Raw genomic sequence first — 20,761 nt, 5'->3', positions numbered from 1 at the left:
GCAGTTTACGTTGAGGGGTCCTGGTGTCCTTGGATAGAGACAAAGCATGCACACGCTCAGGTATCAGGATGTTTTCAGTGGAGGCGAGGCGTGCCCAGTGCTTTCTCAACGATTCCCGGCACCGAACCCACGTCACTGTGGTCATGTTTGTAATCGGCTCAGCATCTGCACTCGATGTTTTGTACGCCATGATTAGAGAAACGGCGAATGTGTGCAAAATTTGTAGGATTTTGTGTTTTTGCTTTTCCTCCCTATAAAGCTCAGAACAGCGCGTCTGAGGATTATTTTTTTCCCTACTCATCGTTTGTTTCCAACATCACATCCTTTGTTGCTAAGGTAAACATTTGCATCTGAGAAAGCAGCTTTATTTGGTGTAAAAGGTGCATTAAATAAAATTGCACATCTGTATATTGATGATAAAGAAACTTATCACTTTTGTTCTTTTTCACTTGAGCTTCTTAACCATTTATCTTCTGTTTTGACCTCATAAATGATCAGTAAATATGTTTCTTGTCATTGAGTTGTTGATTTCTTCCTGCTTTTGGACAGCGTCTGACTGGTTGTAAGAGAATGTGCGATGGCTTCTGTGATTTACAAGCAAATAATGCCGACTCGCTGTTCTCACTGTAGGATGACTTGAATGATTAGGCCTCAAAAGGGCTTTTTGCACAGTCTGCATTACTGTTCAGAGTGGGCTTACATAAATGCAGCCACTGATCTTAATTTGTACCCTTTCACTGTCTGAATCTCCAATTTTTTTACATCGCAGATAGGCGATAAACAATAAATCAATTAATCACATGATAAATGAAAATTATCAACCTCATTTTCATTTATCGGCTTTATCGTTTCTTCGTGTCTCTCTTTCTAGTGAAGACACTGGATGACAAAAGGCTCAACTCTGGTGCTCTTCACTGACCGCTCCCTTTCTCTTTTCTCTTTAAAATCCTTGTAACCGTCCAAAATCACATTTTTGGATCGTTAAAAGCAGCTAAGCTGAGAAGCTAAGCTACGAGCTAAGCTAACAGGCCGACCTCAGGGGGAAAAAAACCTCCGTCTTATCGAAGCTCCAAAATTCACGGTTGAAACCTGTGCCATTGTGTAAAAAATTGTTTTTCTCTGCAAAAAAAAAAAAAAAACGAAAAAATTGCCGATAACTTATTTACTGATTTTTTATTTTTTTAAATTATAGTAAAAGCTTTGTGTGAACAATGCTATGCTAAAAAGTTAAAACCACACCGAGCGTCCGCCATTTTGACAACCATAAAAAATGAACGAGACAGCCCACGTCACGTCAAGGGGCGTCCGTCACATTTTTCTTAAAGAGACACGCTGCTTGCTCCCTCACTATCCATCCACCAAACAGTCTTATACTGCCATCCGGTGGTCAAAAAAGGTACTACACTCAAAACAAATCAACCAAACATTTCTTCTTAAATTTGACAATAATTACTAATTATTGTCAAATTTCAAACAATATTATCGTTTATCGCGATAGCTTCTGAGACAATTAATCGCCACGCAAAATTTATTATCGTGACAGGCCTAATCGCAGAGATGGAAGTAGCTTCCCTCTGCAATCAGGAAACGGTTAATGGTTCCTTCTTGGCTGACAGACCCATTGCCTCTGCATTAACAAACATGCTGCGCTGAAATTCTAGTTTTATTGGTGTTCCTGCATTATTAACGTCTGTTAAACACTCGAGAGAAATCATGGGTCTCTAACTCGGCCAACGATTAACACAGTGGGGTTGTCAAAGCTGAAGGAGGAGGAACTGACTGGGCTCTGCTTTATGAAAGATGGGTTGAAACATCCTCAGAGATGTTCTGAACTGCAGTCTCGCCTGCATGCACATGGGCACAAGGCCCATTTTATGTGGACAAATTTAGACCGAACAGTTGTTCTCGGTCTCTCCCCTGAAGTGTGTGTTCCCTGCAGATTGGACATACAAGTGAGCTGCTGGTTTATGATGAAACTTCTGTTCTTCCTTCATGAATAATACCATTTTGTGTGCTCACTCTGCTACATTAAACTGTGTATATGTTCTGTTTAGCAGCAGCTTGATTGTGCACTCACCGGGATCTCTAGAGAACATGCTTTCGCCCTGCTGCTCGTCTGCTGGATAAAATATCTCATTTCACTTTTGGTTTTAGGGTATGACCCCATTGGACGTGAGGCCACACACAAGCAGGCAGGTCTTGTTTCATCACTGTCACTTTTAGCTGCACACTTTGAATATTACAGCCCCTTTCCCCCCCAATGCACAGTCAGGGTTACTCAGCAGCAGGCGACCTTTTTTAGCTGCACACTGCGAGCTCTGCTACTGTACTATGACTCCCCTGTGGACCACTGACCTCTGTGAGGTCCTGTGCTTCAAAATGTTCCTGCAGAAACGGGAGGTGTGATTAAATAGGAAAGAGAAAACAGATAAATGTAGGAGTGTGCTTGACTTTAGGAGCAGGAGTCTTAACAATCAAACTGTTCATTAGATTTTATTTAACATATCACAGCCTGGCTGATGTAGCTTTATTGTTTTAACATGTGGGAAAGTTCCTGGGGAAATGCCCCTAGCTTTTTATGCAGGAATGCTTTTGTTTTCAGCAGTGCAGGAATGTATTTTTGCCTGTTTGGTTCATGTGTGTCTAACAATTTCTGGATGTCTCAGAATATCCATTTCACAGAAACACCGTGGAGGCTTTTCTTTGAATTTGACAACAGAGGAAACTTTTTATGTTAGGACTACAATCAAAAGGTTTAGAAACTGAATGCTGTACAAAATGTCAATGAAAACTAAACGCAGTCATTTACAAATGGTTCATATTTAGCATTAATTTGTAACTAGAAGACATCAACTGTTAAGGTTGAGGTTTTGAGTAAAAGCTGGGACAGTAGAACAGAAGTTTGTTTGAACGAGAAATAGAAAACGAGAGGGACACTACCCCTATTCATTTAACAAATCTGAGTATTATCTTTTAGGCACATTACATCATTAAAAACATTCTAGGGACATTTTTACAGAAATATTTATCTTTTTACCCTTAAGAGGGCAAGATTGCATTAAAGATACAGTAGTCCCTCACTTATCATGGGGGCTACGTTCTAAACACCCTTGCAAAAGGTGAAAATTTGTGCAGGACGTTATATTTATTTTACTTTGTGTGTGTATATATATATATATATATATATGTGTGTGTGTGTGTGTGTGTGTGTTCATATATATATAGGATTTATAAAGCTTGCCCACACTCTTGCAATATTCTTATCAATGTTTGAAGCTCTCTAAACGCTCTAAAAGAGCACAGCGAAAGAGAGCAGATGGTCTGATGCTACGATTACTGAGCCAATCAGCACCTGGGACAGACTGGCCATCGGGAGCACCAGGACATTTCCTGGTGGCATGGCTCGCTCATTGATCGCCGAGGGGATGGACGAAAGGCTCGGTTCGGATCGTGTTTGATTATTTAAAATAAATAATCCATGCCGCTCACTCAGTTATTCACCTCACTGAAGCTTCCCAGCAGTAGCGACACTATCTGAGCAATTTGAGGCTGTCTGTCACAGCAGAGCCTCAGAAAGAGAAAGGAGGGGGCGGGGGATGGGGTCTGTCTTTCCCCATCGCTACTGCTCAGGGAGCATCAGTGAGGTGGATACCTGAGTGAGCGGCTTGGATAATTTATTTAAAATAATCAAGTGCGACCCGAACTGAGGCTTTGGTCCATCCCCTCAGTGATCACAGAGCGGGCCAGGCCACCGGGAAATGTCCCGGTGTTCCTGACGGCCAGTCCGCCCTTAAGCACAATGTTCTGGTTGGTTGCCTTCCATCAGTCAACCAATCGTGTGTCGTGTACACTCTTACGTTGAAAAGCCACGAAACAGTGAGTCCGCGAAAGTCAAACCACAAAGTAGGGACAGTGTAAATCACTTAGTGGCTTCTAAAAATCATTTTAGTTCATTACTCTCTTAATGGCTGCATCCAAAAATACAAGATCAATAATATATAAAGAAAAAAAATTCAAAAGCAAGATCAGAGTTGATAATATGGCATGGACATTTGAAAGCTTCCTCCTACCAAGTTAATAAATTAATTTGATCTACATATATTGCATATGTTGTGGCTTCCAGATGCTTGTTTTTCCATGTGTTAATCTTCACGTATTGCAGTAAGTCTCCAGATGCTAAACTGACGTTTGGTCAACTGAAAACATCTCGTGCTGTGAAGCGAAGAAATCATGAAAAGTTATGGACATTTTTAAACTGTTTATACCTTAGGAAAAAAAGTTAACCTTAAAAACCAACATCATCTGTTGCATCCAGTATTAGTTGTCTTGAGATTTACCGAAGTTACAATCTTTTGATCTGCTGTTTTATTTTTTTTTAAATTACATATATAGACATTAAATAGTTTTCAAGTCATTCTCTATTTTCTTTAACTTTCTTAGTGATGCATATGAGAAACCCAGGATAGAGACCTCCTCTAAATTTGTGTTTGGAAGGATTTAGTGCAGCTTTTTTCTTGACCTAATCTTTTCTGTGTAGATAACTTTAATAGGTGTTTCTAATTTCTCCCATTCTGTTGTCTTATTTGTCTTAAATAAAAGAGTTTCACAACATACACTCAAAAGCAACGGACTGGTTTTATCTTTGTTAGGCATTATAATTGTATCCCCCTTAATGTTTTTGATTGTGCTAATAAAACCTGCTAGCAAAAATAGCTTCTTACCTCGCCCTTTAAATGAAAATGAATTAGACTTTTTATTACGTTCTTATTTATGCCCTGTGATGAATACTGGGGCTGATGTGAACATAAATGAGCTACAGTGACGGACATCAGCTCTGCCTTGCTCACATAGATTTACTAAAGAGAAACAGTTTACATGTTCTCGTTTGTCTTATCCGTTGAGGCTGCCCTTTGTGCTGATGCAGCCTTCAGGGTGTTCGTAGGAGTGTTGTTGTGCTTTAAGAGCAGGAGAAACATCTTCCTCTCTTTCCTTTTAGCCGTAGTTAGGCTGTTATTCTCCTTGACCTGAGCGTTGCTCAGATGGCTTGTGAGCGAGTTTCCATCAGATGTGTTAATGGTATTTAAAAAAACAATAAAAAAAGAAACTGGGAAAGCAAAAAGAAAAAGTGATGCTGTGAACAGCTGAAATCAAACAGAAGTGTCGAATTATTCTAAAAATGAAAGGTTTGGTGTGATTTAACACATATTTTCCAGACACATCCCTTTTTTTGTTGTTCTTCAGTTCTGTTGCTGTTCTGGCTACACATCATGACTTCCCATTCTGAGGGAGATAGATGGCTCTGAGCAGTTTTTGACCTGTGTGATCATTGTTGTGCGCACTGAATGCACAAAATCACATGCTTTGAAGTTGCAGGAAACTATGCACTTTGATCAAAATAGCCTAAGAAGTGTAGCGGTGCATGTGAGGTTTTGAGCATAAATGTGGCATAAAGCTGGTTGTGTCTTTGGTAACTCACTGTAATAAGCTGGACCATATATTTCATGGAGAGAGCAACATTTCGGCGTGTTCTGTCGACCTCGGTTTGCTTATTGTTGGGAAACTTCTGCGTTTAAGTGTTCTTTAGCTTGTGTTGCGCATTTTCCATTTTTGGGAGCTTAGTCGTTAAGGTCAAAGAACAGCTGTTTAAAGCTTGTAGGGCGCTTGGTTTGGAGAGGAGGGGTGTGCGTTGCAGTGTGTGCACCTGCTTTTGGGGTTAGGTGAGGTTTTCCAACTGTAGGGAGAACAAGTGTTTAATGTCTGAAAATATTCTTATGGTTTTCCTGCGGGCGCTCTGTGCTACTTGAACATCTGTGTCTGTCAGATAGTCTGAGCCAACGAACGCAGCATCATATATTTCTTTGACAGGAACATATGTGCACTTTCAGTGTGGGGAGGCACCTCTGCTGCAGAGCAAAGTACTAAAGACCTGGTCTTGTGTGCGTCAACAGCAGGTGGAATAAGCTAAAGTAAGACGAGACAAGTACTAAAGTCTTTAGATGTCTCAGGATGTATAAAAGAACAACTTGTTCTTCTCCTAAGATGCTCACGCTCTTGTTGCTCTCTGTGGGTGGAAGGTGTCTAATTGAAAACGTTTTGGAGACACTTTTCTAATTGGGGGAATTTAAACAATTTAAAGATATTCAGTTTAGATCACAAAGTTTCTAACTTAAGCGTCATAATGCAAAACAAAAGTAACTTTTAAATAATTTATTTATTTTTGATCCAATTTTTTGTGCATAAGTGTAAATTTGCCAAAACTAAACCAATGGTTATGGGTTTAAAAATGATTTGGCCTTTCTAAAAGATTCTTTGTAACTATGAAATTCACAAAATGCACAATGGCTCTATGAGAGTATCGTGAAATATTATTTTAAGGTGACTCCAGTTGCTTTTGAGGTCTTTAATATATTTTTCTACTCATGTGGTTTTCACTGTTCATGCTCATCATTTGTGTTTATTATTATTATACAGTGGTCTGCTCAAAACGTGTATTGTACTTGTACATAAATCTATAGGATTTGTGTAAGTAAATAAAGAATTTATATATAAATACCCGTCCGTCCGTCCATCCATCCATCCATCCATCCATCCATCCATCCATCCATCCATCCATCCATCCACATACTGCGTACAGTTTGAGGGGTTCGATTGTTCATTCATGGACATACACACAAAAATATGGAACATTTTATTCATATAAAAATGCAATAATGTAATGCTACAGACATTTCTGCTGCAGGATACAGCAAGAAAAACTGCATTTAATTTCCCTTGAGTAATTAATAAAAGTAGTTTTTTGTGACTAAACAAAATGAACTCATTAATTAGACTTATTTAATGCAGAAACATTTTTTTTTATTTATTATTTTGGACAAAACAAATCTCACTGGTGTGAGAGCTGCAGACTTTGCATTGAAATAAAATGAGTAGAGAACAAAATAAAAGATTAGGTTGCACTAACAAATATTTTAACTGTGGGAAACGATGCTTTAATGTGAAATGTGATAGTAAATAAAAGCAAAGGCTTTCTTGTATCTTGCAGTTTTTCATCTTTTTTGACCATAAAGCTCCACAACTCTGCAGAATCACCTCACCATCCCAATGTAGTTATGTCCAAATCTGTGTCATTCTTGTAATTTATTTTATTCTCTGTATTCTTCCACATTGTGATAATTACACAAGAAACCAAAACATTATAGTTCATTCAATAATAAATTGCCCAGAAAGCAATAAATACATAAATAAATCAACACACGTTTTGTTTCCCTCAAACCTTTTTGTGAAATAAGTCCTATATATATTATATGGAAAGCATTTCTTAATTGCAAACTGTGCAGTACCCTAACATTTTACTCATATTTAAATTCTCTTGAGGCTAGATCTGGACATTTTTGTAAAAAAAAAAAAAAAAAAAAAAGTATTGTAATGTTTTCCTTTGTGGTTAAAATTCTGAAATAACTTCAAGTCATTATACTGCAAATGTACTTCTACAACATGAGTATTCAGGAGTAAATCTCTCCCCACATCATCATTGCTAAGTAAAAAGAATCAAATGACAGTAATTTGCGAAGCATGCATTTAGGCAAAAATACATTCTGCATCCTGGTCTAATTATCCTCAACGCAGGAGCTAATGATGACTATTCAGAACTTTGTTAAACGCTGTCTAGTTTTGGAATAAAAAATCGGGTTTATTTTCTTCCCGAGGAGTAGCAGCGGTTGTGGATGAGAAGGTTCTTGAAGATGGTAAGTTTCTGGCTGAAGATGAGGGAGCACAGTTCTGGCACCACGGTCCAGATTGCTGTGCCATGTCGCCCATTGAAACAGGCTGAAAAGCTGCAGCTGCAAGCTTGTGGCAAACGACAACCACTCTGCTCTGGTGTCTCTAATGGATTCACAGACATGGCCCACCAAGCACAATGTGCCCCCCCCCCCCAGCCCAGATGCCTCATTCAGGGCTACTCATCAGCTGAAAGATTATCTGTCACCCTCTCAAATGCTGGAACATTATATATGCACAATGAATCCCACAACATGGAAGCAGGCTTGTGTGTCTTTTGGCAAAACCAAAGAAAGTGTCCTAATGGATAAAATAAAGTTTTGATCAGAACTTCTATTGACCCAGCTATTAAGCCACCTAGACAGACATTTTAAAACTAATTGTTTCAATAATCTCTAAAAGCAAATGACTAATCCTAGAAAATATAGAATAGCACTTTGTTGACGGCATTAAAAAAACAGCTGAACACTGGACTGTGTGTTGTTTGTTCCCTGCCTTGGCAAAGGACTGACCTGAGAGTTCATTGCTAAAAGATGCTTTAAAGTGCTGTTTCTGTTCAATCATCTCAAGCGTTTAGAGTGGGATGAACAAAAAGGCATGTTTGTTCAAAGGAAATAGAGATTAGTTGCATAATCCAATAAATATGATGGATTAGATAATGAAGTAAAATGATTTGCCACATGTGGCTGATTGTAACACCTCTGAGGGCTATTAGACTGCAAAGTAATTTAGAGAACAGTGACGCAAAGGAGCCGAGACATTTCTTTCAAGCTGTGATGTTTGAATGGTGCTGCGTCAGTAATGCGTACAAAAAGCAGTGCCTTCATTGGCTTGGCACAAGTTTAGGTTGTGGGGAGGAAAAAATGGAAAAGGTGACGATTTTCTCAGTTTTTAGAAACATTGCAGGTGTTCCACCGTGTTAAATCACAAAAGGATCATAAACAATTAAAGAAGCTCATATTTAACTCATGACAAGTGCAAACTGCCAACAAGGCAAGCTTTTTATGTTCGTGTTATAACAAACATTCATCTGACCTTGAGATTCTCAGTAGCTAGATTTGTAAGCAATCAATAGGATTTTGACAAAGCTGGATCCAAAAATGTTTATTTTTAGGAATTAAATAAGGATTCCCAAGAGTCCAGGCAGGGTGGAGTGGATAGAGAAAAGTTTCAGGAGTGGTTTGTGACAAAAGGGTGTCGGCAAAGGTCAAAGGAAAAGTTTACAACAGTGGTGAGACCAGTATGGTCTGGAGACAGAGACATGGACAAAGTAGCAGAAATGAAGATGTTGAGGTTCTCCTTAGGAGTGACAAGGATGGATAAGATTAGGAATGAGATCATCAGAGGAACAGCACAGGTTGAACAACTGGGAGATAAAGTTAGAGAGGCCAGACTGAGATGGTTTGGACATGTCCAGAGGAGGGACAGTGGGTATATTGGTAGAAGGATGTTAGCTGCCTGGAAAAAGACAGAGGAGATTTATGGATGCAGTTAGAGAGAACAGGGAGGTAGTTGGGGTGAGGACGGAGGATGCAGAGGACAAAGGAGATGGAGGAGAACGACTCGCTGTGGCGACCCCTGAAGAGGGAAAAGCCGAATAAAGAAAAAAACAGATTTATCAGTTTTTAGAATTTTTACTCTGTTGTCTTACAATTTATCAAAAGTTGCAAATTAATACATTGTTAAACTGTTGGATATTGTGTTTTTTTTATTTTTTTTATTTCACTTTGGTATGCTGTACAATTTCCACTTCCATCCATCATTATCTTGACCTTAGGCCTGTCACGATAACACGTTTTGCTGGGCGATTACTTGTCTCAGAAATTATCGCGATAAACGATATTGTTTGAAATTTGACAATAATTAGTAATTATTGTCAAATTTAAGAAGAAATGTTGGTTCATTTGTTTTGTGTGTAGTACCTTTTTTCAACCACCGGATGGCAATATAAGACTGTTTGAACCGATGGATGGAGAGTGAGGGAGCGAGCAGCGTGTCTCTAAGACAAATGGGAGGGAGGCTCCTTGACGTGACATGGGCTGTCTCTCTTCGGTTCTCAAAATAGCAGATGCTCGGTGTGATGTGAGCTCTTTAGTACAGCATTATTCGCACAAAGCTTTTAATAAAATTAAAAAAATACATTAAACAAGTTTTCAGTTTCTGTTTGCAGAGAGACAACTTTTTAGACAAAGGCACGGGTTTCAACCGTGAATTTTGGAGCTTCGACAAGAGGGGGCCCCCCCCCCCCCTTCCCCCACTAGGTCGGCCTGTTAGCTTAACTTGTAGCTTAGCTTTTCAGCTTAGCTGCTTTTAATGATCCTAAAACACAATTTTGGACAGTTAAAATTGATTTTAAAGAGAGAAGAAAAGGAAGGGGTCAGTGAAGAGCACCCGAGTTGAGCTTTTGGTCATCCAGTGTCTTCCGTAGAAAGAGAGAGACACGAAGAAACGATAAAGCCGATAAATGAAAATGAGGTCAATAATTTTCATTTATCATGCGATTAATTGATTTATTGTTTATTGCGACAGGCCTACTTGACCTGCTTCTTCCTTCTTTCTGGGTCACAGGGGTCACCGGTGCCCATATCCAGCAGTCACTGTGTGAGAGGTGGGGGACACACTGGACAGGTTGCAAGTCCATCACAGGGACACAATTTCCACTTCTAAACTGAAATAAAGTTAAATCTTATTAGATTTACAAAAGCAAGCCAAAGTCAGCGATTCTGCTAAGTCGGATGACATGATTTAACTTTTTGTGAAAATTCCAATTATTTACGTTTTTCCAAACCAGTTTCTGAACTTAAACATAAGTTTCTCCAAATATGACAGGACAACATCCGTAGGTCACAGTTTTCAGTGTGGCTGCGGTCGGACCTTATATGCACCACTTGCTGGGATCCTTCTCCATCACCGTCTTCCCAGTTGATTTAGAGAGTTTGCCAGTCTTTTCATTCATGCATGCTCCTCAGCCTTCAGCCCTTAAATGGATTGTAGCAGATCAGCAGCTGCAGATTTTGCCATCTTTTTGCTTTCACAGCAGGTCTGCGGACCTTAGACAAGCAAAAGGATCAGAGTGAAATGTTCATTTGGCTTTAGAACAGTGACCTCCACTCATGCACACCAATGAAAAACTGTGGGTGGAAGGAGTCCCTCAGGAAAGCACTTGCTTGCTACGACTTTTTCTTTCTGGACCAGCTGAATCGCTGGTTCAAACAATTATTTGTCATGCACTTTATGTTTTTGCTTCTTAGATCTTATAGTGGATGAGAAAAAGCATGTTTACGGCTGACGGAGTTGGTGTCTCCACCGTAGCTTGTTGCCTGACTGACTACGGTACCTCAGGCTCTCTCCTGCAACTGTGGATAAACTAAAAATAGAGAAAACCCTTTTGCTCGCGCTTCGTTCTTTTTCTAAATATTTGATTTTGCAAAGTGTGTGCGGGGAACCCCTGCATGGAGAGCATCGCAGCCTGCATGAAAAATTAATTGGTGCACTGTTCAGATATTTCATGTACTGTGAAAAAGATTTCGACAGAATTGATGTACACTTAGAGATTTTGTTTTAACAGTCCTGAGGAAGAAGTACACAACAGTTGGGAAATGTTTTTTTTACCTGCTCTTTTGGTTTATCCCACACCTGGGCCACGTCAGCTGCTTGAGGTGGACATTGCTGGAGTTGTAGTTTTAAGTTGAGGAGTAGACGTCCAGTTCTCAGATGCTGATCAAGCTCTTAATACCTCTTGTGGCTTGTCATGTCTTTAAGAGGCTTATGCAGTAATGCCTGGAGGTAATGTGGAACAAAAGCCCTGTGGGTGGCCAGAATGTTAATTTGAAAGTCGAAGCAGCTTTGATGTTCTTGCTTGTGCAGTCAAAAGGTATGATAAAGACTCTCCCGTCTGTCTGGGCTCATTCATAAAACATTTCAGCAATATGACCACACAGACCAGTCTGCCTTTTTGCTGTGTCCAGTTGTTCATAAATCACTATGGAGTCGGCCATGTCTGGCACAGATGTAAGTTTTTTAGCATTGCGGAACCAAAAGAGCCATTATGGAGCAGAACTCGGCTGCATTGATATGGAGCACAATACAAAAAATATGTGACGGACGTCTCCCTGATATTGTTTTTAAAGCATAATGAATTATAGTTAAACAATTCTCTTTGTTGTTAACTAATTTGAAAAAATTAAATAGTCATCTCCAATCTTCCCTCCGTAATAATTCAATTCAAGTCAGTTTATTTATATAGCGCCAAGTCACAAAAGAAGTTATTTAAGAGCACTGAACAAAAACACATACGTACATTATAAAAGACAATTAGGAAAGGTATCTATCTAAGGAAGGAAGGAAAATCTGTTGTTTGATCTCGCTACCGGGTTGTTGCACAAAACAAGTGTTATCACTTTATTACATTATTGAGCTACGACACTGGCTTACATTTTGTCATGTCGACTGTTTTGGCTCTGTTACTACCTTGCTTTGTGGAGAATCAGGAAGCAACCTCAAGCCAACTCAGTACATTCAGAAATCATAGCAAGGCAGTCAGAAGGCGTCTTAACGCTACGGTCCCACTGCATGTCCCAATGCTCAATTCTGACCTTTTGCTCAAATCCACTTTTATTTATTTACATGTTTTTGTGTGTGTAGTCTTTCACATCATGATTTGAATGCAAACATCATCAGTGTCCAAGGTGAACCGTCTAAAGCTCAGAAGCAACCCACGTATCACACAATACAAAGTACGCTGTGTTTATGTAATGGTAATCTGCTGGCTACCCTATCCTACCTAAGATAAATCATGTTACTACCGTAATTGAATTTTTATGTACGTGAATGTTTTTGTTCAGTGCCCTGAGATAACTTATGTTGTGACTAGGCACTAAAGTATATAAATAAACTGAATTGAATTGTAAATATACATGGTGTATATTTTAGGACGTGTGTATCAATTCAGAAATAATTATGCAATCTGATCCAATTAAATTACTATCTGCTGGGTTATTATTATTTATTTTTTTGTTGTTGTATGTTTGCATTTGATCTTGCCGCTTCACAGCTACAATATGGAATTGCATTTCGGGAATTGGAGCGACAAGTATTGATCCGTCATGTTAATATCAATACGGGTTGTCCAAATATAGAAAAATATGGCAATTCTTCATATAGTGTGACAAAAAACGTGATGTGATTTATATATTGAACAAGGGAAATTGGATGTTTTAGGTTGGCATTTAAATTTCCTGTATCCCTGCTAATTTTCCTTTTTAAACAAAACACTGTTATTATATACACAGTTTCTACTTGGGGTGCCTTGTTTGTGTCTTAAAATTCATCTCAGCATGAACTTTAGACCTCATTGTTGATTTTTAATTCTTTAAACCTAAAATTTTCCACGCTTTGTTCTCATTCTGCTGCCTCTACTACCTTCCAGTACTTGAACTTTCTCTGGCCTTATTTCCCCACTGTTCAGAACGCCTTACATCCTGTCTCTGAATTTCCAAGGAGTTTACTTTCCTGACTGTTCCAATTGTCCAAGAAAGGCTCCCATTGACTTTTTTCCACATTACTCACCATTTTTTTTTTTTTTTATGCAAGAATATACACGTTCATATTAGGGGAAAAAAGGCTATCAAAGAGAATTTCCACTGTGAGACTCAGAACATCCATCCATCCGTTATCTTTTACCCGCTTCTTTTTCAGAACTTGAGTGTCACTGGTGCCCATATCCAGCAGTCACTCTGAGAGAGGCGGGGGACACCCTGGACAGGTCTCCAGTCCATCACAGGGACACATGGAGACAAACAAGACAAACAACCATTCATTCTCTCACTCACACCTAGGCACAATTTAGAGTTACCAATCAGCCTAACATGCATGTTTTGGGTCTGTGGGAGGAAACCGGAGTACCCGGAGAAAACCCACACATACACAGAGAGAACATGCACAGGGCATGCACATAGCTGCCTACTTCTCCACCTCACGTGTGATGGGTTAAATGCTAATGCTAACTAATTTCGTCATTGAATGGGAACATACAATGATGACAACACATAGCTAATTATTATTATAGAATATAATAGAAACGGCCTTTATTGTCCCACAGATGGGAAATTCAAGTGTAACAGCAGCAACAGACTAAAATAAATAAATAAATGATTAACATGAAAACTCCACCCAGAAAGGTCCATGGCTGGGATTTGATCCGGCGACCTTCTCTCTGAGAGGCAACAGCTCTACCAACTGAGCCACCATGCCGCCCCACTCAGAATATGTTATGTCATAAAAAATGACTTTGTCAACTGATTGCAAACAGATTTTGTTAGCAATGTTTCAGTCTCGCTGTGCTCTGTGTAGACATCCAATGCATATTAATGTGTTTCGTCCCGATACCCTTGCAGTGTATGTGCGAGAGGCCACATCCCCTATGGATGCCCTTTGGGCAAAAGTGTAAGGTTAGCCCTTGTAAGAAGACACTGCTTTGTCAGCATGTTGTTACGACAATGTCATCATTCCCTGGTTTCATTGTCTTTCACTTTCCTCTTATCGCTCATACGTGGAGGTCACATGACTGCAATGATCACTGTAACATAAAGCAGTACTCTCTTTACAAACAGCTTCAGCTGCATGGAGCATCTTATCATAAAGCTGTCACCTGCAGCTACACTTTGCAGACAACTTTAGACATGACTTGAGCAGCAGATTAGAGTTCTCAAGTTTCTTTTGTATGTTATAAATCAAATGTTATTGAATAAAGCCGAACCGCTGGTTCAGTTTTTCTTCTTTTCCTAGAGCTGGTGTGAAAATGGATTATTATGCGGTGGCTGAATGAAAAGGCATTGCATAATACGACAGATATCACAGTGTTGTGGATTTTGTGTAATGCTGTGGAGACGAATCCAAGGTCTCTGCATTGCTGTATGCCTTACACTCCATGCCTTGTTTAAAGGCTGATTAAGCTTTGTGGGCTATTAAGCAGGTGGAGCGGTGCCTCATTCATTAAAACTCATTAAAGGAAGGGGGGATTACTGAACCAGCCTCGTACTTCTGCAGCTCATGGAGGCCTGTGACGAGACTCAAAAGTTGGACTGCGATGAATGTGCCTGCATTTGTTGTTCTCAGTCTGCTTTCTGCATGCGAGTTGCCAATCTAATAAGAATTATTGCATGAACTTTTTACCTTTTGCTTCTTATCTGCCTGTTTCTTCTTTTATCACGTTAATAAAACAAGTGCATTTATGCTGATTTTTGCAGCCACCAGTTGATTTGTTAGTTGCATTAGATGCATTTGACATATGGATTTGTTGCTTTATTCTGGCTGAGTTTCATCTTTGAAGGAAAAAGAAAGTCCAGCATAGGTTATGGAACTGGGGTCAAAGGATGTGATTTTATGGTTATGTAGTGTGAAATAGCATTCTCAGTCAAGATGACTGGAAACAACAAGGTGCCTTGATGACCACAAAGGCCTGCTAAAACAACATAAATAGCAACAGCAGCTACTGTGAGAATACCAACTCCTTTAGCTCATTCTTGTGTTTCGTCTCTGGTTGTCATTCATTCCTACAATCTCGGGGTGAGTCATGCTGCTCTTGGTAGAAGCAGAGCACTTACAGAGTGCAGAGGAGGCAAAGCAGAGACAACAGGGCAGTGTTGGTCCCTGAAGGTTAGATGTAAGAGGGATGCTGCTGAGCAAGCTTTATCACTCTGTTACACAGCAGGATCAGTCACCACAGACTAAAGCTCTTCTACTGTTTCTTTATCTTCACATATGTTTTGTTTCTTCTAATCAAATCTTTGTTTCCTTCTTTAACTGATTCCCGATTTACCATCTTTCCTTCAAAAAACAACAAAACCCTTATTTCTTTATCTCGTTTTAGATGATTGTCATTTTTGACACAATCACCCATCACAATGAGGTTACACTGTAATACTTACAAACCTTGCCCTTATGTTTTATTATTTTTTAAATTTGACATTTGTTGCATTTGCATTTCACTTACTACTTAGACATGTGCATGCAAGTAGGATTTTGTCTTGAATATAAAAGGAAAAATCTGATAATGAAGTTGCAGAGTACAACTAATACACTACTAGTGTACTTATACTAGTACTAATATATTTGTGCTTCTTGATGTCGAAGTGTGTGTATACTTTTTCCAAATAATTTATGTCTTCCTTGAAGGTCTAAATAATGCACTGTCAATATGGTTTCGATGCTGTCTTCACGTAAGACAAGAGCAAAAAGCTGATAACTGTATTGAAAACTTAAACCGTTACGTTCAAACATGTAGAAAGCAATGAAAGCAGTCCTTGTTTTGTCCTTCAGGTGCTGCTGGTTGAAGGTCTTTTGTATAATTTAGGTGATCCTATGGGCACCATGCAATCTTCATTGGCATGCACCTCCTGCAGGCTTGTGACATCTGTCACCCACAGCCATGTTTGTTGAGTTTGCATGTAGCACTGCTGCTGTGCCAGCATATTCTCCAATCCGGTGGCTCTGCCCTGGCCATCCTTCAGACTGGATTTGGCCCTCAAATTCCTTCCACTACCTGCTCCTAAGCTGACCCCTCTCTCCATGCTAAGAGGGCAGGGTAAAGCAATGTGTAGGGCACAGTTTATGACCCCGTTTTGTCCTCCGATGGAGCAGAGTGGCGTTAAAATGATGGATAGAGCAGCAGGACGGAGTTACACAATCACCTGAGGGTCATGAAAGATGGCCATTCCTGGAGGATGGGGTTTGGAGGGCAACCAAAGGACCATACGTGGTGGTTAACCTGTGCCTGGTGATTGGGTACAAGCAGGTGGTGTATCAAACTCCAGCCAGAATGTGCTAAAATTATGTTTTATATGTGAAGCAAAAGAAAGGTCTAATGGTTGCCCACTTTTCCATGATTTGTGAATAGTTCTAGTCTCAATTTTTTAGCTCCAAGTTACAGTTTACAGATTTGACTTGTCTTTTTATTTCCAACCAGGACCTAAATAACTGTCCATGGAAATATTTATTTATTGAATCTGTTTTTCTAAACTCCAAATTTTAAACATTTACCATTAAAAATATATACATATATATATATATTGGTTTTTAGTATTTTTGCATCATATTAAACCTTGAATGCTATGGATGCACAATATTAGATTTTTGTCCGATATCCGATATGCTGATATGTTAAAATTTATTTGGCCGATACCAATACCAATATTTTTCCCCCTAGACCTACTTACAGAGTCTACATAGCTTTCTCTGCTGTGGAATTAAAATACTACATTATTCTGCATGGTCTTTGTCAGTTTGTCCTGCGACCAAATTCAGGTGCCAAAAAGGAGCTGAAAATTATGCAACACTTCAACTTGGATTATGTTTAATGTCAAATTTATTGATGACATTTACTCTCTAACTCAATGACAACACTCGAACAGTACAAATTTGTAAATTTTCACAAATCTAAACTCAATGGCACACGTTGCGTCATAACGTTGTGCTGAAACAACACATTTTATATTAGTGAGTTATTTTGATGGAATGGCCGATGTCCGATATTTAACTTTATCGCTAATATTGTCCGATACCGATACATGCCGATAATATTGTGTATTCCTATTGAATACCATGTCAGTTTTGCTAACATGGATACGTTTGAAACTCATTTCCTGATTAATAGCAACTTGCAACCTAATTTGAACACATAATTAATCTTTAGTTATAATTTCTTTCCCTGATCAGGTTTTATTCTGCAGTTCTTGTAGTTGAAAAAAACAATGTGTGCCTTCACAGTCAGACATATTTAAACACATTCAGTTTCATAATCATTGCTTAAGTTTTGTGAAATGTTTTTTTATTTTAAGATTGAGTTAACACAAGATCTTTTGGTGTCCTTTCCAGCTACAATTTATTGTTTATTGTCTCTGGGGGGTAATATCCTGTTTCTTGGTGAATGCTTTCACCACTGTGGTGAATTAACTCTCCAGGCAGCAGGATATGAGAAATGACACAGAGAAAGGAGTTAAAAACATGATATAAAATATGCCAGGGAAATGGTGAAAGCGACAGGAAATGACTGAGGAATTGATAAATTTTTCTTTTCTTTTGTGTTGAAGCTATTTTACTTTTAACATGTAGATTTTGTGGGAATTAAACTGAAATGTATATTTTAGGCATCTATTCCATTCTTTCCTTTTTTAAATTTTTTTATAGGCTTTACATGTGTAGAACTTCAACCTCGTAACTTCATTGTTGTTTTTCATTACACAAATCTAAATGTGATCCTCTGTTTTGTGCTGATTTAGGTTTTGTTGCAGGATGTTTTGTTGTTTACAGGTCTCGTTTTTTCTCCTTGGAGCTTTGTACAAGGAACAAGTGTCTTCGTTAAGATTCAATAAGAATTTATGATGTTGTTGGGATATTTCTGTTGCTTTTGGCTTTGTAATCCACTTCAAAAAATGAATGAATGACCTGTAACCTGTGTTGAATTAAAACTAGACATAGATGCATGCTATTATTAAAAGTGCTTAAAGAGAATGTTCAGATATTTTCCAAAGGGGTTTTGTAAAAATATATATAAAAAAAAATGTATATACTTTTTTGAAGAACCTGTTTGAAACCATTTAATTCTGTATACATAACTGAGCTAACTGCTAGCCTGAGCTAGATAAAGAGCTATTTTTACTTTTGCGCTAATATCAATTAGGCCTGTCGCGATAAACCACAAATCAATTAATAACATGGTAAATGAAAATTTTTGACCTCATTGTCATTTATCGGCTTTATCGTTTCTTCCCTTCTCTCTCTTTCCACTGAAGACACTGGATGACAAAAGACTCAACTCCAGTGCTCTTCACTGACCCCTCCCTTTCTCTTTTCTCTTTACAATCCATTTTAACGATCCAAAATTGCGTTTTTGTATTGTTAAAAGCAGCTAAGCTGAGAAGCTAAGCTATGAGCTAACCGACTTCGGGTAAAAACACTCCATCTTGTCGAAGCTCCAGATTTCAAAAAGTCTCTGCTAAAGAGCTCAAACCACACCGAGCGTCTGCCATTTTGAGAACCGAAGAAAGGAAGGAGAGACAGCCCACGTCACGTCAAGGGGCCTCGCTCCCATTTTTCTTAGCGACACGCTGCTCGCTCCCTCACTATCCATCTTTCGGTTCAAAGAGTCTTATAGTGCCATCCGGTGGTCAAAAAAAGTACTACACACAAAACAAATTAACAAACATTTCTTCTTAAATTTGGCAATAATTACTAATTATTGTCAAATTTCAAACAGTATTATCGTTTATCGCAATAATATCTGAGACAATTAATCGTCCAACAAAATTTGTTATCGTGACAGGCGTACTATCGATGCCTAATTACATTGTTATTCCTGCAGAAATATTATGTTCATGTCAAATGTGCTCCAAGCTGCACCAGAAGTGCTGCAGTAAGCTACTGCTGCCGCTATTTGCCCTTGCAGAAAACCCATTAAAGTCTCTGGTTATGGTCATCTGAGACTTCGTAAAGACATTTAAAATACTCTGGGTATTTGCATGAACTGATGTACTGTTTTAGGGACGGAGTTAGCTCAAGCCAATCAAATTAAACTGTTTCTCTAAACTGAGTTTGTTTTAAAAAAAAATCAAGAATGGGTAAGATATTAATTTCCACAGAACCTTACTATAAAAGGTCTGAACTATCGTTTTATCATAAGATTCGGTCTGACAGAGGAGAGCTTCCATTTCAAGCTAAAGTAAACTTACTGGCTGGAACAAAACGTGTGTATGAATGTAGTTCTTATGTAATCTGGCTCAGAAGATATGTTCCTCTGGTCTCAGGAGAGATTAGACATTTGAGTTCTGGTTTGAACACACAACAATACACCTGTGCCTCTGCAGCTAAACAGAGACCTCAAATACCAGCACGCTGACACACACGCTGCTGATGGGGTTTAGTGCCGTCATGCAAGAAAACAACCTTCAAAACAAATTGAGCTACAGAAGCATGTTGGGGTGTGTGTAAATGTAGGAGGTGAGAGCAGCAGCATTTGTTTTCTTGCTGTTTTCTAAGAGAAAATATAACGAGTGTTTGTGTGTGGGGGAGAATTTCACACTCACAAACATGTTAAAGCATATGCGTACACACAAACATGCAATAATCAGAAAGTGCTAATCCACTGCTTTTGCAAGTTTGCACAAAGCACACACACGTTCCCAAATTTCAAGAATGTTCCATTTTGTAATTATAGAAAGTTTGCCCCTGATTCCGACTTGTAAATGGCTTTGACTGGCCTCCCTGCTGGACGTCCGCTCGAGAGTTTTCCACATGTCCAACTAAGGTTATCTAAATTTAATGAGTTTTCCGTCTCCCTGTGGCTCAGTGATGGTGCATTTGCCTCTCCTTGGTGATGATTTGAGACCCCAGAGGGTTAATATTTCACCTGGAATTGCATTGCGCTTTGCTGGTACACGCTCAGGTGAGAGCTTGCGAGCTTCCAGGTCAATTATCCCAGACACTTCAAAAGCTGTGAGGAATAACCTCAGGGGTGGTGGAGAGTTCCCACTGCTCACAGAACACATGCATTGAATAAGGGGAATGAGGAATCGGAGATAATGAACAGCTCCCGAAGGTCTGATGCAAACATACACATGGAACAGAGGGTCATAAGAGCACTAATAAGGAAAGTGGACAAAGTTGTAGGTGCTAAAGTAGTCCTTATGGGATATACATAATCAGAACTTTACATTCACGAAAACCTTAAAATATCGGCTAATATATAAAGTACTGGCAGTTTGAAAAGTTTATATGAATGTTTCTGATTGATTTTTGTTTGTTTCTTTTAGCCATTATGTATGTAATGGGAGCCTTGGGACCTGCTGCTGGCTACCTGCTGGGAGGTGTGCTTATTGGGTTCTACGTTGACCCCAAAACTGTTGTGAACATCGACCAGAATGACCCTCGTTTCGTTGGCAACTGGTAATTATGCACGCACACCTGAATACCCCCTGTTTCCATATGT

The 20,761-nt window shown here is 39.0% G+C and overlaps 1 protein-coding gene across 1 annotated transcript in view; it reads left to right on the top strand.

The window, feature by feature from the left end:
* LOC119426658 (solute carrier organic anion transporter family member 5A1) overlaps positions 1-20,761 on the top strand; it is a 47,735-nt gene that overhangs the window by 3,970 nt on the left and 23,004 nt on the right. The window contains exon 2 of the mRNA XM_037694238.1: positions 20,586-20,718. Within this exon, the coding sequence (XP_037550166.1) occupies positions 20,586-20,718 (133 nt within the window). The remainder of the gene's footprint in view (positions 1-20,585; positions 20,719-20,761) is intronic.

Source organism: Nematolebias whitei, chromosome 20, assembly GCF_014905685.2.
Source record: "Nematolebias whitei isolate Nwh7 chromosome 20, NemWhi1, whole genome shotgun sequence".
Classification (NCBI taxonomy): domain Eukaryota; kingdom Metazoa; phylum Chordata; class Actinopteri; order Cyprinodontiformes; family Rivulidae; genus Nematolebias; species Nematolebias whitei.
The sequence above is the reverse complement of the archived record's forward strand: the minus strand, read 5'-3'. Positions and strand labels throughout refer to the sequence as shown.